The following is a 27,660-nucleotide window of genomic DNA, read 5'->3' as shown; positions in this document are numbered from 1 at the left end:
ATGCATAAAGAACAATTTTTAACAATCTAAAGTGCTAAGCATATTCTGTTACTTAGAACCACATAACACAAAAGGAAACACTATCAAAAGGAGCGGACGTTTCTCACCCATTTCAAGTATGCGTTTGTGTAGAGGTATAGCAGCAAGAAAGGGTTCATCTTTACAGGACTGTATCTGGGTTCCAACCAAGTCAGAGTTGGTAGCCATAATTCGGGCACTTTCTTCATTTAGATTAACACCGGCCATAGATGCAACATCATTGATGTCATCATCATCTCTATAATGAAAATAGAAGTAAAAAATAATTCTGCATGTGATATATACATTTTATATGTTAACTGCTTTGCCAAAATGCAACATGCCTGGTGTCTGGGCCAGTTTGAGGCACAACCACCAGGGTCTCAATTCTCATACAAAATATTCTCAATTCAGAAATAACTATTTCTCTGAATATATTAGGAAGCCTTCAGAAGCAGGACAATTTGTCTCTAACAGAAGGAGTGACAGAGGTGTCTTTTCTTCATCTGCAAGTCAGTGATAGCAATGATACCAGAATGGTCAGGAAACTAAGAGCAATAATCACCACCACCAATGACCGATCAAAAATTCTCTTTATGCTGAAACCTGGGAGTGAAATGATAAAATACATTAAAAAAATAAATAAATAAATAAATAGGACACAGAGACACTAAAAACAAAAACATGAATTTGGAATCTTGCACTGTTTCACATGTGCCTATCAAAATGCGCACCAAAGCGTTTTCAGCACTGGTTGGTGAAGATATTTTTGACCCTGATGAGTATATAGGTAAGCTTGGTTTCCGATCATGGTCTGACTATACACTACTATTTTCTCTAGTAACGTACAAAAATCAGTTGAACATGCCGTCTAGTTTTAGAAAAAATGAGCTGCATTTGAGAAGATGATGGCAGCATTTCCCAAGCCACTGTTTGCCCTGCAATACCCTTCCTAACTGCTTGAGGAAGCATTGACTGAAAAATTTGAGTTTCAGAAGACAGATCATACCTTTATCTCCCAAGCATCTGTTATCTCCTACCCCTATAAGGTATGACTTATAACCGTGGAAACAAACCATCTGTTTTTAGCGCTACCTGTTTAGGAGATATGTATGACACTAACGCTGTATTTCAGTGTTTTCTAGGAGCAACTACATAACCTTTGAGAATATATATATGGAAAAGATCCAAGTACATCCAACTTCAGACTCCTACTACTGCATTAAACAAACTAGTAAAAGCTTAATTTAAAAGATTTATTAAAAAATATGACATATATGCCCTTCTATGCACCCTAGAATACTCACTTTCACCTTCCAAAAACTTTAATGCCTACCGTAAAAACCAAAGCTACAAGTAAGGTGTGAGAAAAAAAGAAAGGAGAGAAATCTAGAAATCCACAATCCAGATCCTCCCTGCATTGCACATAAATCTGGCTAACAATAAGTAATATATTAACTCTCCCCTATTTCCAGATCATGTTTCCAGGAGCTGGTTATTCAGGTGTTTTCATCTCCTTTCAGCACTCATCCATACAAAATCAAGATAGCATTCTTGACTTCTCCCTAAACTTGCCATCTGACAAGTCTTTTGGGACAATCTACATAAGCCCCCAAAGTTCTTTATGAGATTTGAAAACCCAAGACAAGTTTCACCTCAAAGGGCAGTGCAAAAGAAAAACATTTAGAATTTGAAATCAGTGATTACAACAGTAAGGTTTGCTAAATAAACACACATAAGCACATAAGAACTATCAACGTTCTCCTGAAATTAATAAGGAAGAAAGTAGTCTTTATTCAGTATACAACACCGAGTAATCATTAGCAAAAAGGTCAGCTGGTTAAGAGGATCAAGTATTGTTCCCCAATCAGGCTATTCTGTAGAGTTTTTACACCTCAAAAATTGCTTGAAACTTCTGCTATGCCATGTAATAGCAAGAAATATCTCATTTTTCACTGAACTTTTTTTTTTCTTAACTTTGATTATCCTGAGAATCCCAAGTTTTACCTTTTCTTTTTGGTAGGCACTGTAGTAGGGGCACGAACTCAAAGCAGTTAGTATCAGTAATTTGGTAAGAGATCAAAATAAAGTTTCATATAAAGAGATGATAACTTTCGAAATAAATCAGTGTCCTTCTGCATGATTGTTCTGAAATTATTCTTTGAACAAAGTGAAAAATTCAAAGTTTTTCAGTCTATTTAGGGTATCAACATGTTTCAAGAGAAGCCTTATAAACATCTATCCAGAGCAGTTTTATCAATTCTTTGTTCATATTTAATTGATTTCTGCAACCACATCTCATAGCCTAAAAATAGAAGTCCTTCTCATTGCTATCTCAATCATGAATTCTTTTTCTTTTTACTGATTATCATGTTTATTTCTTCCCCTAGTAAACTCCTGTAAAGGTACTATTATGCAGAGCTAAAAGAGTACAGTTGTTATTCCACGTTCATAAAAATAACTATGGCATTTTGCCACATGAACTTAAAAATAATTGTACTCGTCTTTCTAAAGTCACCATGAGCTACTCTGCTTCTTAGAATATTTCGTTCTTATGAAACTCTGCTAAAATGAATTATCAGTACAGAGTATAATGAAAAGAATACAAATTTTAATGGAAGTTACTTTTTATCTGTACTTTTAGTTAATAGATGGAGAAAATACAATCAATCTTTTACCTTCCTTCTGCTCAGTATTTTAGCTACTCTAATTTTTCATTTTATTTTGAGCACAGATCTGCAGCCATGTTGCACATAAAAATACTGTCTAAAACAAAACTTTTTTTTTTTCCTTTGGGCACAAAATAGAATTTTGGTGAAGTTATCAAAAGCAGTGCAATAGCATGTATTTATAAGACCATCACTGTAACTCTTGGAAAGAATAATTTCCTGCCATCTTATATCAACAATTTACTACTGCCAAGTACGTCTATTTTTCTTTTACATTAGAAGGAAAATAGATATGAAATGTTTTAATCTTAGTTGGGACTACAGATTTTCCAGTCTGATAACAAAATCTCTATCAGTATCCTTCTTGACTTTGAGGAACACAAAGGAGAGCTTGGTTTTGGATACTGAAACACACACATTTATACATACAAGAGGGCTGGCATTTTTGCCGTACAATTTCCTATAAAAGTAAACTTTTAACTCTAGATGAGTGAGTCTTCAGAAGTCATTCTGTGGAACAAAGATGCCATCCAGTGGTTGGCTAGATTGATGATTAATGTCTTTCCCTTTTCATCCCAGCACAGTATTTAACTATTTCACATTTGCTGGCATAAATGACTGTGCTCATATTAGTTATTTCTGTCTTACTGAATTAAAATCTGAGCCTTATTGGATAAATCTAATATCCCAATATGAACGCTACTTTTAAGTAGGCAGCATGGTTTTCCAAGCTGTTTCCAAATGCAAGCTACGTTTTAAAATAGTTTAAGAGTTCATTCCTATATTCAACTTCTTTTAACTCCTCCTCTCTCCTTCTTGATTAAAAACACTCATGCAACTACAAAAAACGCTTACTTGAAAATAATGTTCAGGAAAAAAAGTGAAGCACTTGCACAGTTGTCTGTAACTTACTTCAAAGATTTTGTTTAAATTAAGACAAGCCATTACAAAAGTCTGGTAGCATTTTCCTTATAAACAAATCTTAATTGCATGATTGCATACTATTTTCCTTTTCATGCACTTTTAAGATTCGAGCCCAAGATGTCCCAATCTGCAATACTGGGCTGCTCCCAAGTAAGCTACAAGAATATGTAAGACAACTGAGACAGCATACCACCATTGATTCCCCTCTCTCTCAAAAGTGAAATTTCATGTTCTTAAGGAAAGTCCCTATACACGTGGCAAGACACTAAGTCTGCAAATTCCATGCATCACAAGATCAGAGATCAGCTAAAATGTTGGATGCAGTCACTTGAAATTACAGCAACAGCAGCTACTGTATTACATTTTAAAATAGTGCAATTAATATAGTGCTTACTCTGACTTTCAAAGGTTTAATTTTGAGATTTCTCCCTAATCCTGTTTTGTCGTAGGGATCACCCACAAGGTCTGTGTTGGATCTTACCACTGATAAGCAAAAAGGAATGACACACAACATTTGCAATCAGCACTTTTTCTTTTTTTTTTTTTTTTTTGACAAACGTGGAAAAATACATGCTCATCTTAGAGCTTGAAATATTTATTCGGAAAAATAAAGAAACTTAAATCTTAAGGTGCCATTCAGAGACGAAATCTTTGAAGCTATCCATTTAACACCTGCATTAGCTTTCTGTCATTCCCAAGGGGACACAATGCTTTGCAATTTATTAGATACGTCATCACGCATTTTGAGGCGTTCTGTCAGAATTATGCTATTAAACTTTTATTTAAAAAAATAAAAATGTAGTAACAGGCAATGGATTTAGAATGCATGTCTTTTGGGTAGGCAAAGGAAGACTGAACATACAGTTGGTTATTACCAATTAGACTCTACTAGTAGAGAAGTAGAATTCTCTAGGAAGGAACACCTGCCTAGCAGGTGCACTATGGAAAACTATCGGAATCACACACATTAATGGACTAGTTCTACCCATTTCTTGCCCCATTTTGCATACAATGCTATTGAGCCTTATTCAATTCAGTTAGAACGTGGTAGGATAATACAGGAGTACAAACATTTATCTCTGACCTTGGAGACATGCAGAACTGGACAAGTCTCTGATCTAACCAAACCTGCTCTGACTCAGAAGTTGGAGCAGTTGACCTCCCAAGGTCTTTTCCAACTGAAATGATTTCAACTTAGTATCAGGGGAACAGATGTTTTCCTTTATATTGTCCACAGTCTGAACTGTAGGTAATAATTACTTTAAGAGTCTGCTGTTTTCATTGTTGTCAGTGGTATATTACATTAGTAGGAGCTCTGAGGTTACTGAATGAGACAGGCAATGTGCACAGCAGTTGTAGCGAAATATTCAGGCCCCTTTCAGATTTCAAGGGGCCTTCTGCTTCATCTCTCCCGACTACAGAAACCTCTAAACTGGACCATTAATATTATGGTACAAATAGAAGTGTGGATCTCTACTGTAAAAGAAAAAACATTACAGAGAATGGAGTTCAAATTTATATTCATTAATGTAGTAGAAAAGTCAGCTAAATGGAACACTCCATAGTTTCCACTGAAAAATGTAGCAACAAAAAATTTCAATACAAAAAAAAAAGTTGACAAAATTTCAGGAATATAACAGCTTTAGAGGCAGAAGCCTCAGGGTTGAAAACTGTACGTCATGGGACAGCTACCATAATATCCAGTGAATTCATGTAGGTAGTCTTACAATTCATTAATTAATGCTGACACTGAGGGCTAAGCTGCAATTTGTAAAATTCCGAATTGCTGCCTCTCTGATGCAATTCTTTCCTCTGTTTCCCACACCCTAGAAAGATACCGTAAGTTTAAGAATGTGTATGATTAAAGGAATTCAAAAATAGCAATTCCATTTCTAATGACCATGTTCACATTTCCATTGCTAGTGACCAACACTTTGCTCACAAGAGTGAAAAGCTAGAGTAAGTTATTTTAAAGAAAGTAGAATATAAAATAATGAAACAAATATGCAATAATAAAACACTAAGGGCAAAATAAATTTATACATAACACAACTATTTTTCAAAATTCTTGCTTTGCTTTAGATGCCAGTTTGCCTTCTGGCTAAAAACACATTCTTCACACACGCTGGGAATGTTGAGGAAAACTAGTCAGCATTCAGAGGATTAATACAGATTTCCAGCTCTGTGCCTTTAGGCTTAATAGTCAGACATCTATTTGTCCTCAGGAGAGGTTAGGGGTTGAAATGCAAATATGCAAACAACTGAATTCTTTGTTAAGACATCAAGAAAAAGCTTGATCTTTGCTGCTGTTTAATAAATCCTTGCAATTTTATGGACTTATTTAAATGCAGCATTGTGTCTTACTATTTTGAAGGAGAAAACAATGCAAGGAAACAAACACATTCATTCTGACTAAAATTTGTTCTCTAGAGGAAAAATGACATACACCCTTGACAGCTTATTTACCAAACTCACTAAAGATTTATTGATTTATCAATCAGTGCCTTGAGCATTTGCTTCTCCCCAAGGGAAAATTAACAATTCCAACTAACCTAATATATTCTATGTATAAACTAAGTGAATGCAAGAATCAATCCTGGCACAGTTTACAACATCCAGTCAAAAAAAATGCTGTCCCTTTTGGTGTATGTAAAATTGAAAGCTATACTAACGAAGAATAAATGCTCATGTTGCTTACAAACATAAAAAATACTTATTAAGACAGTACAATTGAACCCAACAGACATTTTAAATCATTTAAATACTCAGTGGGAGGCAAAAGCATCAGAAAGTAAAAAATTGAATGATTTTGCTTCTAGATTAATACTAAGTACTACCACAATTAGTTGCAATACTGACATGCCTCAAAGCAGAGATATTTCACAAAGGACTACAAAATTTCTTTCATTTCATCTGCAAAAGTCTAAGCCTACCAATTAACTACTGGTTTGATGACATCAGAGCAACGTAAGAATTTGAGAAGAAAATAATCTATGAATATTTTGTCATTTAACAAAGAAACAGAAAGGAAGAAAAAATGCTCAAACATTACACAGATGCTTAATGTACTTTCACCAGTGGGAAAAAAAAGGCAACACATGTAAGATTTGTTTTTCTCTACAAACAGTAAATATATCCAAAATACAGGAAAAAAGATAATAGAAATTTGCAGTACAAAAGAACCGATAACAGCAGCTCAATTCATCAATGCTACTGTATTAAACCTTGCAGCACCAGATCACTACAGAAACTCATAGAATGTCCCAATCTCCGCTACATAAGTAAGCACATGAAGAACAGGTAAAGCAACGCTTTCTCTTCTCTTCGCACACTACCAGAAACATATAGTATTTTCTGTATGCTGATGAGGGGATAGCTGCAGCTTAGCAGCTATCTATCAACAGGACACCTTGTCATCACATTTAGTATTTTCTCAGCAAGATACGTTCCACGTGAATGTTAAAATCTGATACATAAAAGCAAGGATGTTGGGTGTTTTTTTTGTTGTTTGTTTGTTTGTTTGTTTTAACTTCATATATGTAATTCCATTTACCAGAATTTGTTTTGGAATCCACAGAGGTGAAGATTTTATGAAACATTCCAAAGTGTATTTAAAGAAAAATCCTAAAGACAGGGGCCCCGGCTCCCTTTATTTTTTTATTTTTTAAATAGATCTAAATAAGAAAATTGTCATCCAATCACAGTAACAGTAAGAAAGCCAGGAATTATTGTAAAACACTGCCCTCTGGTGTTAAGCCAATTCTGATTTATATTTTATATTTAAGATGCCCCCCCACCCTCCAGCTACCCCCCTGCATTATTTTTTTTACCTGAAAGAACCACCTCCAGGGTCATTCAGCTTGTTTTTCTGATTTGCAGAGACCTGAACACCAAAGCCCCCAGGACTTTTGCTGGCTTGTATTGTTGGTGCCTTCCCTACTGTGCCTGAAAAACACCAAGCGATGTTATTATGAGCTGTCTTAGACAATTTACATCAAAGAACCTTCTGTCCAGGAACTAAATTTAACTGTCTGTAAATTGCAAACAAAGGAAGTAGTTATTTTTTTAAAAATTACACTGCTGAAGAAGAACAACTTTAGATTAAAAAAAATATATTATTACAGTTTGTTCTATAGTTACATTATAGTGAAGACTCCAAAACTGAAAACCATTGACCATAATTCGCTATAATATACAAAACGGTTGTGCATTTGCAATTATCAGTAAACCACTTTTCTTTATAATCTGCACAGCATACAGGAACCTGATTTCAAATGTTCTTAATATAGATGTTTTAAGTCGCAGTCACCTGAGGTATTTGCTATAGCTTTTACATTTTCTTATAGTCATTGTTCTTTGTTGCAGTGAAAAAGATATATTTTCAGAGTTCAAAACATTATTTTAACTATTCTTTAATGTTTTAATACTGTATGTATGTAGAAGACAATATACTATTTTAAAATTTGACATAACTCCCCTCATAAAGGTTGTCTTTTATTTTGCCTTTTTTGAAAATGTTCTTTTAAAGTAATTCATGTCTATATCTAGATTTTACAAGTCTATATGTACATCAAAAAACGGGGGGAGGAATTTCTAATCAAGCCAAAGTGTGGTAGACATTTAGCTCCTTGTGAAACTACATTAATAAATGGATATTAATTCCTCTCTGACATTTGTAAAATATAATCAAAAATAATTACAAGTTTATGTTACTAATTGGTAAATCCATAAACCTGCATTATTATTATTAGAAAACATTATATCAATATTTGACTCAAAAAGCACTGACAAATGAAAAATTTGGAGTTAGTCCACCTTTACTGCTTAGTATTTTAAGACTTGCTTCCTTAGGTTATATTTTGTCAGTTTCCTTTAAACCCACCCGTATGTTGGCATGTGAAAGTAATTAAACCATATGTCTACTTGATCTCACCTTTTTCTTGTATATCATTTAATTTTATTGAGAGTTAAAAGACAAAGTATTTGAGACTGAGAAGTAGGTGAGAAGTTTTCCTTCATATCTGTGGATCTATTGCATAAAAATGGCACGGTATGAACCTTAGCAGAGATATGAAAACCTAAACCACAACTATCTCAACAAATCCTTTTAATAACACTTCTTTGCTGAAACAAAAAAATCTGAGCTTTGCATGAGCACATTACTTTTTTCATTTTGAAGTCTTCATCACCCTTAGCATATGCTCTCAAAGCAAAACTAATTGAAGAGTGTTTGTTTAGGTCTTCAATCTGCATAAATGCATTTTTGTGTGGACCCTCAACATTAGCAAATGCAAAACAGGATTTAGGCTCTAGGCCTGAGGAATAAAACTATTTTGTCATCGGAATATTCAAGGTCTGTGAGATGTCACAGATAGCATTAGTTCATGGCCCAGTCAATTTTATCTATTTCAGATCATCTAATTGAAAGGTTTTTTTTGACTAAATGAATTGGAAGGAAAGAAATAATACAATACTAAAAGTCAGCAGATCTCTGCTTTCAACAATTAGCATTTAGGAAATTAAAAGTGTATTAGCCTTAAAAATTATTGCAATGTATCAAGTAAGGAAGCAATGGCTCTCCTCCAGAATTTAAAACTATATTCCTTAACAGCCAATATCAACGTTTTCTTTTCCACAGATAACTTTTGACCCCCAAAAATATGGAGAGAGTACAGCAAAAGAATAGTTAACCTCTTTGTCTCAGGAAAACCATATGTCTATACAGGATACTAAAAAATTGTCTCACTTTCTTTCACCCAATATAATAATTCTGCTCAAATGGATCTGGGAAAGTAAATATAAGCTCAGGGATGACAAATAAGTTTTCTGGTTTAAAACAAAATTCTGCATTATTAAGGAGTTAGACAAAAAATATGGCTAAAATACCAAATTATACTACAAGGCAGGGCATATTTTGAAAACTAGTAATCACCTGTGGGCCTATGTGTTTCATGGGATTGGTAATGACATACAGAGTTTTTCACCACTGGGTCCTTGTTCCAAATTTCAAGTAGCATGATCCAGAGAAATAAGCCCAAATTTAGGAGCTTTTAAGTTCCTAGTTCTGCACAGGTCAAATAGCTGCAATGAATCCAGCTAATTATTTTACTCCACGGCTCTATTCCTCCATCCACAAGATGCAGGAACAATTCACAGATTTATTATACTAATAACTGCTTTGATAAAGAAGTGTAAATTTTTCCTGAAATAACTATAAAGCTATTTCCCCTGGTGTGGATACTATTTATTAATATTAAAGTTCTTAGAGTCTGCCAACTATCTACACTACTGTTTTTAAAGCATTCTAGTTTGTTCACATGAATGCATTAATACTAATGTAAAGAAGCATTATACTAGGACATTCACTCCAATTTGAGAAGCGAAATGCAGCATTTTGTGGAAGTCAGCTCAATTCTTGTATAACCATCTTTGAAAAGTCACACTCCACAGAATTGCACTACCGTAATTTTCTATGTAGACCATGTCCTATTCCAGTATCTTAGCTCTTTCTACAGAAATAGAGAAGTCAGTATAAAACACCATTACACTGGTGTTTACAGTAGTAAGTTTTAACAATGCATCACGATTGAAATGTACTGGTATCTGACAGTATGCCATAGGCACTTAGAGCTGCAAACACACAGCAGACGTTTCTCCAAACATGGGCTGCAAGATTCATAGCTTTCACAATGGGACATTTTCTAGATTTCCATTCTGACTGTTTTGGTGGTATAATTAAATAAATGTAGTGGTGAGCTTAAAAAAGCTTGTCAATAGGAATAAGCTCACCTGAAAGCAGGGCTTTGCATGAATTGGCCTTTATGAATTGTTGTCTTCCTTAAACCAAACTGCCAGTTAAGTACTACCAGTACTTCATAGGCCAATCAATGGCTATCATGAATAAATTAGTGTTCTGAATCGACTGTTCAAAAGACAAGTGCCAATACCATGCAAATTCTTGTCATACTGTTGTCATTCACAACTGCAGACTGAACAAGCACAGAAATGAAATCGATCACTGCCTTCACTCTCAGACATTGGTCAGAAGTGAAAGTTCATACTCTAAGACACTGAACACTCTCCCTGTAAATAAACTCAGGAAATAAGTGTCAGTGCTATCAAATACACCTTATATGACAAGTAAATGCATTTCTTTCTAACCTGGAAAAACAGCCTACGACAGGCTTACAGTGACAGCTTGGTCTCCATGTCCATTCAGCCTTTGGATTCTCTGAAGAGAACTGAACAAGTAGAATATCAGCTGCTATTAAATGTGATCTTTGTTTTTTTGATGCTTTCTTTTCCCAAGAATGAAAAAGACAAAGCAATAAAGTAAAATAAGCAGCAATACTTTCATGTACATTTAAACTACTTTAATTCAATACTTGAAGATGATAAACTCTGTATTCCATTACAAACCCTCAATCATCTCAGTGCCCACATCCAAAGAGAGGATCTCACGCATAATCAAAACCCAAGGCTAGCAGGCGGAAAGAAACAAAAAGGATATTTACTAAGAAAGTAAGAAGGGTTCAAAAATCCTCTTAAAAAGTGGGATGTATCAAACATTAATCCACCTGTGCACAAACCCATAAGAAAGTGGTGTATAATACCACACCTCCTCCTCCCCTGGCATGTCATGTTGCTGCAATCAGTCTCTGACCTCACCATAGAGTAAACACACTGCCTGAAAAAAAACACGTGGGTTGAGAAATTTCTCTAAAACTCCTACCTCAACTTCTCTAGCCGCAGAGACAGTGACTATAATGTTCTGCTTCGTGAGCATTAAGGTATTTTTTGTTTCAGGAAAAATTAATAATTTCTTTCTTGGCCCAGAGTTAGAGCATACAAGAGTCAAGTTCCTGACTTCTTTCAGAACTTCATAAGGAACTAAGCATATGTGAGTTTAGTCGTAATGTAGTTTCAAAACAATTAACTATGTCAGTCTGAAATATGTCAAAACTGCATAGTGAAAACATGCACTCCTCAGCCAGTATGAAATAAAAAAGTAAGTGTCAAGCCTGCTAATGTCAGCACTGTAAGTTTTTCCCATGCTACTAGTTTGTAATTACAATGAAATTCATACAAAGGTAACAATCTCACTAAAACATTTAAACCCATACCTTGTGGTCTAATGGTCTGAGTTATTACCACTGGCATCCTAATCTGGGTAGTCTGGCAAGCAGGGTTTCGTTTCACAGTTTGAGCAGATGTTGACTGGATAATCTGCTATTATTAAAAAAAAGTATACTTATATTATACTCTTTATACACAAACACACACACCGTAAATACACTAATACTTCTAATTACTAATATAAGCATATGGATCTCTACAAGCACAACCAGCTAGTGACGAAAGTCATTTTCATGTAATGCATGTGGTTGTGTGTGTGTGTATATACATATTTAGCTGTTATACTTAAAAAAAAAAATCAGATATTTGACACAAATGTCATATGTCACAACCGTCATCAAAAATATATTTCAAAGATGTGCAGTATACATTAAAGTTTAGACCTTTGTCTTCAGAATTATTTTTTTCAGAAAGCATTTTTGTAGAAGAAAATGCTACAAAAATTTGAGTGATATATACTTACAACCATTAGGTCTCTCACTATAAACCTATGCTTTTTAAAGAAAGTATATACTAGAAGTAAATTCCAAAATATTATGGGTTCCAAGGTCAGAAATACACAAGAAGGAATGCAACGTTTTGTGGTGATCGTACAGTATTTGTCTTTTAAACGTTAATTCGGTATTCTCATGTTTTCACTTACTACTAAAACAAATTCTGAGGTCCTTACCCAAAACTGAAACTGGGCCAGAAACTTAGAATTTGACTCACAAATAAATTTAATCAAAAAGAAAAATCTCCAAGGGTCATTCCTAAGCGATAGCAAAATGTACATTCATGAAATCAGGGACAAGGTAGGCACAGATGTAAAGAACAGAAGATTGAGTAAGACATGTGGATGCTGCAGAGCTGGAAAAAAAAAAAACCTTAAATGAACTTTGAAAACAAAACACAGGCAAATAGCTGTAAATAAGATTACAACCACAACTCAGGTCAGAAAACCTCAGAAGTCATGTGCTCTTCACAGTCACAACTATGTTAGTGCCATAGCATAATGGTCCCATTGCTGAATTACAAGTCTCTGTCTTACACCATTCAGTACTACCTCCTAGAAGACAATACACAATGCCATACGCCACCATACGAAGCAAACAGGAAACACTGCACCTTTACTCATTGTTATTCTTACAAAGTATCTAAAACCATATTAATTAGCTGAACAATGAAGACAAAATCTCTGACTTCAAAGTGTGCTATGGAGAAAAGGAAAGGAGAAATATATACTTTGTTTTGTTTTCAAATGAGATGTAAAAGTAGAGAATTAAGAAGTTGAGGAACAAATAGGAAAGTGTTCCATCAGCAGGAACCTCGGTTCCCCAGTCTGAAGATGAAAACTACAAATAAAAGAACAGAGTAGCGAGGGAACAAGACCTTTAATATAGTCTGGAGAAAAAAACAAATAGGAATATTGTGAAGTTAGGAAATTGCATTTTGTACAACCTAAAATATTAGAAGTTGAGAGGTCATAATAAACCTGCAGATGGAAAAGTATTAGCAATAGCTACTCGCAGAAAGAGAAGGGGGGAAAAAAAGATTAAGGATTCAGCTTCAACTACAGACACTGAAGGAGAACAGAGTATTTGGACTAAGCACGGAAATGGAACAAGTGGATATAAATTTATTTAGTCAAGACAGGCAGTGAGTAAATAGTAACACTCAGAAGGGAAAGAATTAAGTAGGTACCACAGGAAAAACATACAGACGATACGAGGGAAAAAGTTGAATTTGACTCCATTTTCAAGCACACAAAACAGTTTCCATGTACAAGTGTATTTTAGTAAGGAGACATAATAGCCCGAAAGTAAAAAAGGGCTATTGATACAGAAGTGGAGAATGTTGCCACTTCCACAGTAATATATTGGATGAGTCTTCAGAGAATATTGAAGAAAAGCAGACATACCTTAACTGGCCAAAAGTCAGACCAAAAAGGAATTATGTGTGACCTGCAGATAGAATCACCATCTGGTACTACAGTAATCTTCTGTCATTAAGCAGCAAGCAACTTCTAGAGTTCAGAATCAAATTGTTTCACCTGATTAATATTTTCATGTGAATACCCTAAAAAGTCTGTCATTAACACCATTAAAGATAGGCTAATATTTAACCTTTTAAGATCACACAAATAATGACAATGCTTTCTTTATTATTAAATACATTCAAAATACATTCAAAAAATGTTCTTTAACAAGCATTGTACTAGGAACTCAACATAAGTGCTGAAAATGAAGGAAATGACTGAGAAATAATCTTTTCCAAAGGGTGTAGATCAGAATCAGCATTTTAAATTCCATACTGAAACTGACCAGCAACAAGGAACAACCGCATCTGAACTCAGAGCAACATTTTACAGTAACTCGGATTTCATTTTCTATATGGTTTTAAGATACATTTCAACACAGATGTGATCTTCAAATCTGGAATCAATTAAGGAATAAGTATTAGCAATTTGTTTGTGAAACAGAATGTGCAACCTTCTTTCCAAACAAAGTACCTAGTAAAAACTAATGAATCAGAGGTAACTTACGCTACATCACGATTTATAAACAAACTACACTCTTCATCAATTAAACTAATTCAAATTGTTCTAATCCTCTTGCCTATTTTCCCCATAACACAAATATTTCTATTTTGTCCTGAATTTGGCCTGGAAAATATAGGCAATGAACAAGATACTGGCAAGCCAGTCTGGGAGATGATTAACTTAACCAAAATTATGTTCCATTTCCGACAGCCTAAAAATGTGCATAACGAGCGTACCCCCATTTAATGTAACTCATTCATATACTCAATCTTGAATGACCAATTCGTTCAGGATTTCCTAAACCAGATGTATATAGAAAATACAGAAGTGGATGTTTTTAGTATACTGAGGTTATCAGAGACATTATTTCAGCTTTAACAGGAGAGTTCTTATTGCTGTCTGCACTTATATAAAGGGAAGGTGTGGAGAAGACAGATCCAGGCTTTTCTGGATACACAATGGAAGGATGTAATGCAATAGACACAAGCTGGAATATGGGAAATTCCACCTAATGTAAGAAAAAACAATTTACTATAACGGTGAGCAAACACCGGAACTGGTTACCCAGAGAAGCTGTGGAAGTTCACCTTGATGTTCACAACATGACTGGTTAAGGCCCTGGGCAACATGCTCTAATTGGACCTCCTGTGAGCAGGAGGTCAGACTAGACACCTCCCAAAGTCCTCTCCAACCTAGATATTCTATCCCTACTGCCAAAATTATAATATTAATGATATTTTAAGAGTGCTGAATCTGAAAAGTGGTAAGACGAAAACAGTCTTCAGTTTACACAAACCACTCATCATTCCATCTCCACTAAAAAGAACGGAATTCATTTTCATTATTACCGCCACTGAAGACAGCAAGCATAACAGTAGAACAGTAACAACAAAGACACAGAAAACACAGAAGGTTTATTGTGATTTAGCTATTGCTTGGAGTTAATAATAATCTTGGAAAATAGCAAAATTATCAAACAAAACTACAATTAAGACAGTGCCATGACAGCGCAAGTACTGTCATAGATCAACCTATTCCTCTTCAATCTATCAGTCAAAAGTTGAAGAATCATCTCAGTGGCTGCTCCACTTCAAAACCGTTCAAGGAATGTATTAAAGCAAGAAAGTCATGGCCTTGCTTCTTCTCAAATGTCAATATGGTAGAAGTTAACTTCATTCTTTTCTATAAAATAACATTTCTCTGCAAAATAACAAGCACACTTCTCACAATAAGTATTCTCCTTTTATTTCACCATCCTACTCCCCCCTAACCATCACCACTCTGCTGCACTAATGAGGCTCGCTTTGATACATCGTTTGTCTGCTCCTCCAAACAAGTTCCTTCTCTCACTTCCTGAATGCTCAGACTACTGCTCTGTCCATTTCTCAGTTTTCACATCTGAAAAAAATTTCACATCTGAAAAAAGGGCTGTGTACATGATGGTGTTTGTGCAGAACAGATTTGTGGATGAAAAAAGGATATTTAACGGACATATTACTGATAAGTAGAATATTAAAATGGTCACAACTGAAACATCCATTTTTCTTAAAGACCTTCTCAAAAAGCTTAGATTCAATAACTATACGACAGTAAAATTATAGTGCTCTCTGGTCCCAATCTTAAGCCAAAAAGTGATGGTCATGACAGGTGTGAATCTTCTACCATATGTATTATTGCATGACAAGGAACACATTACAGATGTAAAGACAGATAATTAACACAATACTCAAGAAGACAATAATTAAAAACACAGATGATCAACAGATTGAGAAAGATTTCGGCGCATAAAATGCGTTGAAACAGAAAGACTGATAACTTCTTTTACCTTTCTCCTTCCTAAATGGCAGATATTAAATAAAAATGAACGCTACTACCTACAAATCATTAAAAGAAAAGAACCTTTACGACGATTAGATTAGAGCTTACTGCTAAAGGCTTCAAGGACAGGAATTTTGCAAGTCTCCTTGATCTAGATGCTGCTTTACAGATGCATAAGGTCACAGTGGTATGTTTCCGCTTACCTGACAAGAGCTGGAAAATTAACCTAACTTGATTTACATAAAACATAATTTGCAACATAAGCATCTGATCCAGAAGTTTAAGCATAACAAATATAGCAATAAAACCAGCAAAGGAAATAGATGTTTTTGCAAAGAATGGAACATAATAATAAATTTTCAAAATATGTCTTATACTGAGCATTTTCTCTCTCCATTAAAAAAAAGTACTGTAGAAGGAAGAAACAAATACGCCACTTGTAAATGTACAGAATTCAGAATGGCCAAATGTCTGATATGACATTTATCTTCACTCATGAGTAAACACTTGCTAACTCACTTGTGGCTATGCCACTTGTGATTTATCAGTCTACTCAATCCTGAAGATAAATGTCATATCAAACCTCAGCTATCATGTAATCTGGCAGCATTAACTTCCAATGTTCATGCATTTACGGACCTAAGTTCATATTTACCATTATTTAAACATGATGCAACAGTAACAGAATTTTTCACCAATGTCTCAATATTTGCATAAGCAATTACTGTTTTCCTCCCAAACACAAAACCTTTTTCTACTTTTTAATGCAGTATATAAATTTTAATGTTAATACGGCAACAATATTGTTCCATTGTGTATATGCTTTCAAAGAAGCAATGAAGTAAATAAAAATACAAGCCACTGGATCACTGCACCCACTTGCTCCCCAGTGCACTACACGATCCTTCCCAGTACTTTATCTAGGCTAATTTTGAATGTTTCCAGTGATGGCTCTTTCATCGCTTCCTTTGGGAGACTGATTACCATCGAATAGTCTGTTCTACTGTAAGGACATTTTGCCTTATACCCAGACGAAATCCTACTTTGCTTAATTTTATCCCATTGTTCATATTTATACTCCCTTAGACTGTTCTAAAGATCTAATTTGACAGACTATGTCTATCCTAAGTCCTGAAAATATTTGTAAATGTTTTTGATACTCTCCTTCAGTCAGTATTTGACCACATTACTTGCATTTAGTATCTCTAAAGCTTTTCTTTCAGCCTTTGCTTTTAAGTTTGTCCTCTAAACAGACATATTTTTTTACTGGTTTCCAAACAGCATGCATTGCCAGTGTCCTTCTTATATTAAGGTATGAGCCCATGAAATTCCAACAGTAGAACCCATAAAAATAACACAAAAACTCACTAAACTGTATTTGAAACACACATGTAATCTTCTAACTATAGGTTTTGTTCCTACTGAAGGATCCTAAATATCCACTGCTCAGCATCCATTTTTATTTAAATTTCATTGTAGACCAAACTTCAAGCCAGCAACTAGATCTCTCTCTTAGTTCATTAACATAAACTACTCCTTTTATCCAAATAGCCATTTTCTACTCTTCCACTAGAGATTTAAAAGACCAACACAGAACACTGCGATATAACATGATTCTTGTTCTGTCCCTTTATTTTATTTGCAAATTCCATTGTTCTATCTCACTTTCTAGGAGCCTCCAACTAGATCTGCACAATCTTTATACTACTTTACATAAAGCAGCACTACAGGCTGGGAGATGAGTGGTTGGAAAGCTGCCTGGCAGAGAAGGACCTGGGAGTACTGGTTGACAGTCGGCTGAATATGAGCCAGCTGTGTGCTCAGGTGGCCAAGAAGGCCAACAGCAACCTGGTATAAGAAACAGTGTGGCCAGCAGGGCTAGAGAAGTGATTGTCCCCCTGTACTCAGCTCTGGTGAGGCCGCACCTCAAGTACTGCGTTCAGTTTTGGGCCCCTCACTACAAGAAACGCATTGAGGTGCTCGAGAGAGTCCAGAGAAGGGCAACGAAGCTGGTGAGGGGTCTGGAGAACAAGTCTTATGAGGAGCGGCTGAGGAAGCTGGGGTTGTTCAGCCTGGAGAAGAGAAGGCTCAGGGGCGACCTTATCGCACTCTACAGGTACCTTAAAGGAGGCTGTAGAGAGGTGGGGATTGGTCTATTCTCCTACGTGCCTGGTGACAGGATGAGGGGGAATGAGCTAAAGTTGTGCCGGGGAGGTTTAGGCTGGATATTAGGAAAAACTTCTTTACTGAAAGGGTTGTTAGGCATTGGAATGGGCTGCCGAGGGAAGTGGTTGAGTCACCATCCCTGGAGGTTTTTAAAAGACATTTAGATTCAGAGCTTAGTGATATGGTTTAGTGGAGGACTTGTTAGTGTTAGGTCAGAGGTTGGACTAGGTGATCTTGGAGGTCTCTTCCAACCTAGGTGATTCTGTGATAATTAAATTTGTTTTAATTAAGATGAATCACTTTAAATTTCTTACTGTTTCTTTATCATTTAAATAAGTGGCTTCAACCTCCAGGAGCACTTTGTTCTTATGATGCAGTGTCAACACAATATAAAAAGTGCAAATCAATCTCCTTTACTCAACAATCTACTTACAACTTCAAAACTTTTTAACAAATAAAAACCAACTTTGTTATTCATAGAAATTTTGTCTGCTCTACCACCTAGAATGAGATGGATAATGTCTGCATATATAAGGGTATACAGAGCTCCTGCCCACTAAGAATGACAATTTAGAGAAACTCTGAACATTGCATTTAGAATAATTACAGAAATCAATTGCTGGCTTATCTCATTAGTGTCTCATCAATGAAATATTAGCCCAAGATTCATCCACATTTCCCCTGCTAGTAGTAGTTAACCAGTACTAATAGCACTATCTAGCTCTTATATAACATAGCTTTATAACAGGACGTATACTTTACAAAACAGATAAATAATCTCCTCTTGCATCTCTGTTAACACTAGAGTTTAATGAAGTTTCCTTTGTGCAATCTTCATTGCTTGCTGAACAGCACACAGAGAACTCCCAAGTTGCAAGAAACCTCACTGTAACAGGGTGATGTATCACCACATTAGAACAGCCACAAGCCACATGAACTAGCTCTATGTTCTGTTCTATGGGTAAAACTTGTGTATGATGGGAAACAAACCTGACTACAACTTAGCATCTCAGTACCTTACAGAGTTCTGGGTTCGCCATATGTATGCCAAATCTGGCTAGAGACAACTCACACATCTTAACCCCATTGCTGAGTTCTACAGATATGCTCTGTCTTGTGCTAATTTCTACCCAAATGAACATCAAGGATGCTTTGTTATTTAGGAATAACAACCGGTGAAGCCAATGTTGCTTTACCTTCAGAAATCTCAGTCGTGCTAAACTCCTTCTCATATACACTTCATACTGTTTTTCTGGAAATAATAAAATTGCTTTAATGTAATGTAATGTTTTTCATTTGTTTGTTTTAAAACAGCAGAATCTTACAATTACAAATCAGAATAACTTCTGAATGAGCTTTCCAAACATGCTAAGAGAGGGGAGTACTGTGACCACTACTGAATGTTGAAGGGCAGACTTTAAAATAGATCTGAATTTGCATAAGGCGATGTTTTTTAAAAATACCATTCTGACTAATGAAATTCAAAACTTTATAAGATGAGATGCTATGAAAGACTCAAGATATGCAATGACAAAAATTAATATCATGTCTTTCCAAACGTGTTGTGAACTATCGCCTAGCACTGACCCCTTTATAAAATCTCTTTTGACAGAAAAGTCAAACAAAATGAACAGTTAACTGATTTTTAACTTTTTTAAAAAGAAACTGGACTACTGTGACTGGCTGGTTTGAAAAGATCTATATTCCAAAATAGGCTTGCCCTTCTGCAGCTGGACAGTTTGCATAGCCAGCTGGAACTCTCTCCAGTGAGCTTCAGGCTTGGAGAGTCTGGAGCTCAGCCAGTTTCCTCCATCAGTGCTGGCCACCCTTAGGCAAGCCAGCTGTAATCCTCCTCTTCCGGAAAAGTCCCAGGCAAGACTGCCAGCAGCATTTTGCTGTGCTTTGATTTTGGGGAGCACAAAAAAAGTATGAAGAGTGTGATCACTGTCACTACAAAAAAAAAGTCAGTACTTAAAAACAATTACTAGAGTGACATGGAGATGCTGCTGGGTTGTCTGCTTGGCATGTGAGCTAATTGCTGTTGTGGTACATAGGATTTTTTATGCAGTGACTCCTATTGTCTGATGCTACTTTTGTCTGTATAGAACTAATCTGAGTGCCATTTAGAAGTGCTTGGTCAATGCAATGTTTGGTTCTATTAATCATGTATGTTACTGATAAATTAAAAACAAATACAAAAAGCCAGTTTTACAATAAAGCCAATGAAATTTCATTTTTTGTGTATTCACTTCTCTATAAAATATGTTCTAGAAGTATTAAGCATAGTTTTGCTCTGCATTTGCTACCTTTAGAAAAAAAAAACGGGTCATCTCATGTACCCAGTAAGATGAAAATCCAGTCCTAGAACTATCAGCCTTTGCAGACAGAAAACTTCCTTTGCCAATCAGACCAATTTCCTCAGTGTTCTTTTAGCAGCTGTCAGTTCCTTCGTATTGCACAGGTATGTTGAATAAGATAACAGAGCAAATCTTCATATTACTAGTCTCCACTCACATTACTATCATCATTGCTTGCTTTGTGTATGCATCAGATTGTTGGAGAGAGAAACTAAACACACACACATGAATGTAAAGACCTGTCTCACATGAGTTTGGATCTATCCCATTCAGAAAATATTCCACAAAAACTATAAGCATAAGTGAGACTCCTCATGGACTTACTGACGTTTTCGTTGTTCAACATCAGTGTTTCTCGAAGTGGGGGGGGGGGGGGGGGTAACCTGCCTAGCAGTCACTGGAGTGTTTAGAGTGGGTTGCAAAATGTTGGAAAAAGCAGTGCTACCTGGCAGTACCTTAGCCCTAGGACTATGACGCAAGAGCAGACTAGACATACTGGCCATGAATGATAATACCTGTAAGAATCCTGCTAGCTGTTATCAGAAATTTGCTTTCTCCAGGACAGAAACTAAATTTGTACACCTACTGCTTGTAATTACAACCAGTTCCTGCTCCCCTACCTTGAAGAACCAATGCCATTGCCAATTTCAGTCTTATAAGACATAGACAAATCATAAAGTCACAAAAAGTCTAAGAAACACTTTTCTAAATAATAAAACAATCCAGAAGGGGTGGGAAGAACACATTTCAGAAAAGAATTCACATGGCTGAACAAAAAGCAGTCAAGTTAAGGTGCAAAACATCCACATCTCGTTTGTATTACAACCAGCAAAGTTGTGTGTCTAAAAAAAAACCACAAGTCAAATGTTCTTACACCTTAAAACTGTGTTCACAAAAGGCTGGTAAAATTCTATTTATTTCATCTGTAATTTAATTATTTAACAGCCAAAAAACGTAAGGTTCAAAAGACCCAAGGCTCAGATGTTTTCGAACTGTGTACTGCTAATTTTAAAATAAAGTACAATAAACATTCTCTCCCCGAACACCCTAAAAGCTATTTCCTTTGTATAGCATACAAGGATAGATCCCTGCAAGGTGTTACATTGTTATATGTGCATCTCTGAATCTTGATAATATACATTTTTACCAATTTGATACACTTTCTGGAACCTGTCAGTTTGATTTTGAAACTAATGTCAAATGCTTTAATCATACATACGTAGAAACTGCAGACAAAAGAATTCTTACATCTTTGCTTAGATGGATGTTAATGCCTATATAAACTTAATGCCTTGGTAAAAATTCTAAATGAGTTTTAATTACAACTGTACACACACACACACCAGCAGGATATATTCATGACCCTCTCAGTGACTAAATGGCTGTACTGTTGCCTTATTGGTAACGCCTCCGCAATTAATGAATCTAACCATGTAATACTCCAATATACAATAATGACATGTTTCAGTAAATAAAATATGGCACTGTTTCTAAACAAAACATACTGGTACAGTCCAGCTGTTCTACACAGTTTTGTAATTATGTATAGGAGAGTTAAAAATGAGGTAGCTGATTTTAATGCAGACTAATCTAAACAAAGCAACATACCTAATAACATACTAAAAATTTTACTCTTGCCTGTAAGTCTTGAAAAGTTTTCTGTTCTACATCTGTAATTAATTCAAAATCCACTGTGATCACACAACAATCATATTTCTGGAAAAAAGGCCAAGAGTATACAGAGTATTACTTAAAAATTTAAGATATGTTTATAAAGTTATCTAAATTAAGGGTTCGGCACAAAGTTTGACAATGTATGTAAAGATCCATAAAATGAGGTGCTACTGCACAGTACAGAACATGATACAAAAAAAAAAGTATTTCCCAAACAAGCTGAAAAAAAAAAACACATTAAAAACTGCTATTCAGTCTGTTAAGAAATTCTCTTTCATACTATAGTACCTACCAGTTGAGAACTCTGATTTGACTGTACCACCTTAACCTGAGGAGGCTGCACTGTATTTGATACAGAGACTGTGCAAATGTTGTTTGGTTGCCTTATTCCTATTGTCTGCGTTGTGACAACAGAGGAAATACTTCCAGAGGCAGATTGAGGTATAACTTGTGATAGCTTGGTTTGTTGAAGTGACTGCTGAGACGGCTGTCCTTGCAAAACTGAATGTTGACTATTCAGTAAAGATTGTCTCAATGCAGGTAGACTTTTCTAAAAACAGAAGAAAGTTGATGAAATATCAGGTTTACCAGGTTGACAAAAAATCTTCTGAAATTTGCTGTAAACATAATTAAAAGAATGCAGTTTTCTGTTAAATTGTACAATCTGCCCAGTCATCAACAAGAAACAATACTGAACACATTTTATAAGGGCGCAAGTTCAGTTTCCATTTTTAGTAAGCTTTCAATGTGAATTTAGCAACTCTGCAGACCTTGACATGCCTTAATTCCACGGTAATGGTAAAACATATAACACTCCCCTCCTCAAGACTATCTAGAACTTGTAGCTTAGGTATTTGGAAAAGGGAAAGAAAGGGAAGGGAAGATAAGACAGAACAGTAGGAAAAGCCCACTGCCTGCTAGAAGAAATCAGCTGCACCAATTTGCTTCTCTTGGCATGCCTCCAGTACCTAGAATAAGATGATTTAACTGTTGATGCCCTACAGCGATAGTTGTTTACTTTATTATTACTGATCTAATGTATTCTGACTGCATTAGAAAAGTGTACTATTGTATGCTTCATGTTCAGACCAGTTCAACCAAAAAACATAGTTCCAAAAGAGTATACCATACCTTCTGAATAAACTTTTTACTTTTTAAGTGGTAGCAGAATTCTTTTGAAGTGCTCCCCCCCAGGCAGCTGTAGAACGTAACAATGTTTAACTCAAGCTACAGTCTTTCTAAACTTCTAGTACTTATTTAAAAAGTAATGTCTGTTGCCAAAAAAAAAAGGACTTCAAAGAAAGGAAACAAGTTAAAACTTATCCTCATGCTGAAAGTGACTGAAGAGTAAGAGCAGGAATAAGCACAAATAAGGGTTAATGGTAACTTGAAAAAAAACAGAAGGGAGAAAGTTCTGAAGAAGAGTTGAACAGAGAGAAGAAAGAGAGGGAATTTGCCCTAAACTGAGAATTCTTGGACTAGAAGAAAAATGCTTTTAAAACAATAGTTGTGGTTTTGTTGGGGCATAATTAAACATGCTTTGTATATATGCATATAATCTTGCATATGGAAACTGTTTTAGGTAAAGTAGAAAAAACAGAAGTTAAATTTACCCCTACATTTTCTACTTTAGGACCCAACAATCAATAAATCCATTTGGAATCCCTCTTCTATATGAGGAGAGTTCCAGATTACAGGCAGAATCAGCTCATCAATTATTTCAACAGCATTATCTGGTTCCATTTTTCATAATCACCATTACACATGCATTGGAAGTTATAAGTGATTCACATATAAATTACAATAAATATACAAAAAGCCTATTTAATTAATTGAAGCACTCTATAGAACTCATAACTCTTCTACATGAGTGTTGTACTTTACAAAGACAGACCACAGATAATTAAATGCATTGTAACAGTAAAGTACAATTTTTACTGTACAATTTTTGAAGTTGTGCAGACTTCAGGAGAAATTGGCACCACAAAGTAAAAATTGAATAGTCTCACTTTAGATGGGTGAAGCTAATTCCACTTAAAAAGTGTATTTTAAAACTTAAAGTATTGACATTTGCATTGGAATAAACTAATCTAAACAATATTCACATTACCTTAAGGAAAGGTACAAGATATGGCTGGGGCGATGATTTGAGTTCTGATTGAAGGCGGCCTGTAAATTCTTCTGGATCAATCTTTGCATCCTTGGAGGGAAAAGAACAAACCATCAATAATTCAGTTCAGTTGTTTGGTTGTTTTTTCCAGATAATAATGAGAACAAGCTCACGCGTAAAAATAGACTTACATATATACTCCTGTACTCACACACATATATATGTATATATTTATAATGTATATATGGGCATGTAGGCTGTTTCAGAAAAGACCATGGTTTGGAGGAAAAGAAACTGAATGTATCCTCAAGTAAAAATCCCATATTTTACTGTATTTTTCAAAACATGACCACAGTATTATCCATCAAAACAAGAATGTTTTTGATGAATGCACACTAAATACTTTGTTGCACTTCCCTTTTCAGAAACTATGAGAAAACCTACATTAGCAGTTTTTTTGAAAATATGTAACAAACAGGATATTTGCATTTTGATGCAGCCCAACTCCTTTCTCTACCACTATAGGGAAAAAAAAAAGCTGAGATCAAAGCAATAGTTTTCAGCACATATAAATAACAAGTTTAAAGATAACTGTCATTCGTGAGAGGTATTTACCAACAAATCCTGAACCAGAGCTTTCACATTACGGGATGTTTCTGGAGAAGGTGAATTATGAGAAGCAAGTTTTATAAGAGTAGCTAAAAAGTTTTTGCATTTTTTCACATTTTCTTGCATTTCCTGGAGAAAAAAAAAAAAAAGAAAAAAATCATATCCATGCTATCTTCCAATTATGATAGCTGTATGTTTTAATCACTATAAATAGAGAAAATGATTAAATTGTTCTAATTCAGGCAGGAGATATTTCACATACTTCTGCAGCTATTTTGCTACTGCTGCTAGTTACCTGACATTTTCTTCACTTCTGTACGTAACTGAACATCATACCTCATAATGACTAACAAAAGTCAATGAAAGAAATATATTTAATATCTTACAGTCTGATTTGATAGAAATAGCCATAAATAAGAGAACTAATGTAACAATTTGTTGATGTATTCTCCTTTGAGATACAATGTAGTGTCCCACAAGCTACTTAATTTGTTAAATTATTGATTCAATATGCTTTTGCACAAAGCAGCTACAGCAGTAAAATCAAATTAGAAATAGTTTTCAAACATTATCATATCTAATGTTTTTTCATCAGCATAACAGTAGAAGCTCTAATTTTTCAAGCTATTATTTTTATGTGCTGTAATTTGGTCTGAGAACCAGAAACGTAACATTTCAGTGTAACCACAGTTCTGAGGCCCAGCGATATTATAATAATGATGTCCATAGGCTAAAGGCCCGATTGTTCTGTTTACAGAAATGGAATAGGTCTTTCACTATTGAAACATATGTGGTCAATTTTTCCCCATCCTGCCATAAGTGTTCTCTGCTTTCAGAATCTGTATTCCATTTAGTTGAAATGGTTTCTTCTTTGTAAAGTATTTGTTCCATCACAGGGAGTGTGCTTGCATGAATGTTCCACTTCTGAATAGATCTGAGAAGTTCATAAAATATTAATAAAATCAAGTATCTAGTATTTTAATACTTACCTGTGATACAACTGTAGTTCCAGGTACAGGAGAGCTTGGTATTACTTGAGGCTGTGCTGGTACTTGTGCTGTTGTATGAGGTGGAAGTGGCAGCCGAGGCTGACCCTGCGTCTGTGCTGAAGCTTGAGTTTGTCCACCAGTAATTACTGCAGGTTGTTGAGATCCTGATGTTCCAGTTGCTACTGTGGTCTTGAATACATTTTGAGCACTTGTTGAAACTATTGATACCTATTAATATTTTATATTGAAAAACAGATCATTCTCTAAAGTATTATGCTCAACCATAAAATTCTTAAAAAACCTGACCAAAAAATGGTTTCTTTCACATACACCTTTACTAACAAAATAAAACCATTAACTTTACTAATTAGAATTATAATGTTGTTACCCTTTATACCCTTTAACCATACTGAATAGAAGTCATCCTCATTTAAAGTTCTTTTTATTACAAAAACAAACATACCACTAAAAATGAGTTGCTATTATCCGGTCCTTTAAGGTGACCATGCTGACGTTACATCTGTAACTCAACTTTCTGCGATCTTGTCCCTTGATATAAATAAGACTATTGCTGAGGATCTGTTGTTATATCATCAGGTTTACAATTATCTATACCCCAGTTACAGCTCAGATCCAGATTATACTAACACACCAACACAGCTTCCCAATCTAATTTGAGTTCAGCAGCTGTACATATGCTTTTGCACAGTGCAAAGCCCTAGCAAACAAAACTGTCTTGGATGTAGCTGGACCAAATGTAAAAACCCTGCTTCACACTCCTCAGCCTAGAAGGCTAGAAAGCTCCTCAGGCTGAAAAGAGCACCACATACACACATACACAATCCAGTTCAGCTCTGACACTTGATTTGACTAAATATGCTACCCTTCCAAGTGCCAAGAAGTCTCAAACAGACAAGCCAAATGGGACTGCAGAAACTAGAGAGCTCAGCCAAGCAGCACAACTTGCTGAGCAGAAGCTATCAGGACCTCCTGATCCAACCTACTTGCAGAGCTTTGCTCTGACTTGGGCACAGGCACAGAACAAGCTGAGCCAGGTACCTGTACTGTGATGGGTGACACTGTGGATCCTGTGGCACTAGTGACCACGCAGAAGGAGATACTACAGCTCTTGGCAGGGGACAAACCTAGTCCAATATGTCCACCACTGAAGCGATGCTTACAAGCCCAGCTGACTGTGTTGTTTTTAATGAAAAATATTAAAACTATACTACTCATTTTTGTCTGTTATCTAGAAAACAACAGAAAATAAAATCTAGGCTATCATTCAACACCTGCATAATACAAATGGACTATCCATTCATTATTCACTTCTATGTTTGTGATAAAAGCAAACATAGTAACATTTCTTATTAAAATTCACATTAGGAAAACCATACAACTATGAACATACTTCCCCCCAGTCTTCTGCTTTTTATATTCTTAGTACTTACTGTGGTATGTGAAAGAATAGAGCCTCCTGGCAGAGTTGCAGCAGACGTAGCGCTAACAGGTGTCACAGTTGATTGTACAACTTTGGCTTGCACTGGAAGTCCTAGGCGGACAGTAGATGTGGCTACAGAAGTTGGTTGCTAATAAGGGAAAAATAAGAATTTTATTTTTTTCCCCTCATTAGTAACTTGAGCTGCAAAGCTTTTTAATAATAGTGAAT

General features: G+C 35.4%; 1 protein-coding gene across 1 annotated transcript in view; it reads right to left on the bottom strand.

Annotated features, from left to right (window-relative positions):
* Positions 1-27,660, bottom strand: part of LOC106033227 (transcription initiation factor TFIID subunit 4-like) — a 146,088-nt gene that overhangs the window by 103,528 nt on the left and 14,900 nt on the right. Inside the window, 8 exon segments of the mRNA XM_013176598.3 lie at positions 108-277; positions 7,442-7,556; positions 11,735-11,840; positions 22,576-22,833; positions 24,394-24,483; positions 25,009-25,131; positions 25,992-26,219; positions 27,443-27,580. Of these exon segments, the coding sequence (XP_013032052.3) occupies positions 108-277; positions 7,442-7,556; positions 11,735-11,840; positions 22,576-22,833; positions 24,394-24,483; positions 25,009-25,131; positions 25,992-26,219; positions 27,443-27,580 (1,228 nt within the window).

Source organism: Anser cygnoides, chromosome 12, assembly GCF_040182565.1.
Source record: "Anser cygnoides isolate HZ-2024a breed goose chromosome 12, Taihu_goose_T2T_genome, whole genome shotgun sequence".
NCBI lineage: Eukaryota > Metazoa > Chordata > Aves > Anseriformes > Anatidae > Anser > Anser cygnoides.
The sequence above is the reverse complement of the archived record's forward strand: the minus strand, read 5'-3'. Positions and strand labels throughout refer to the sequence as shown.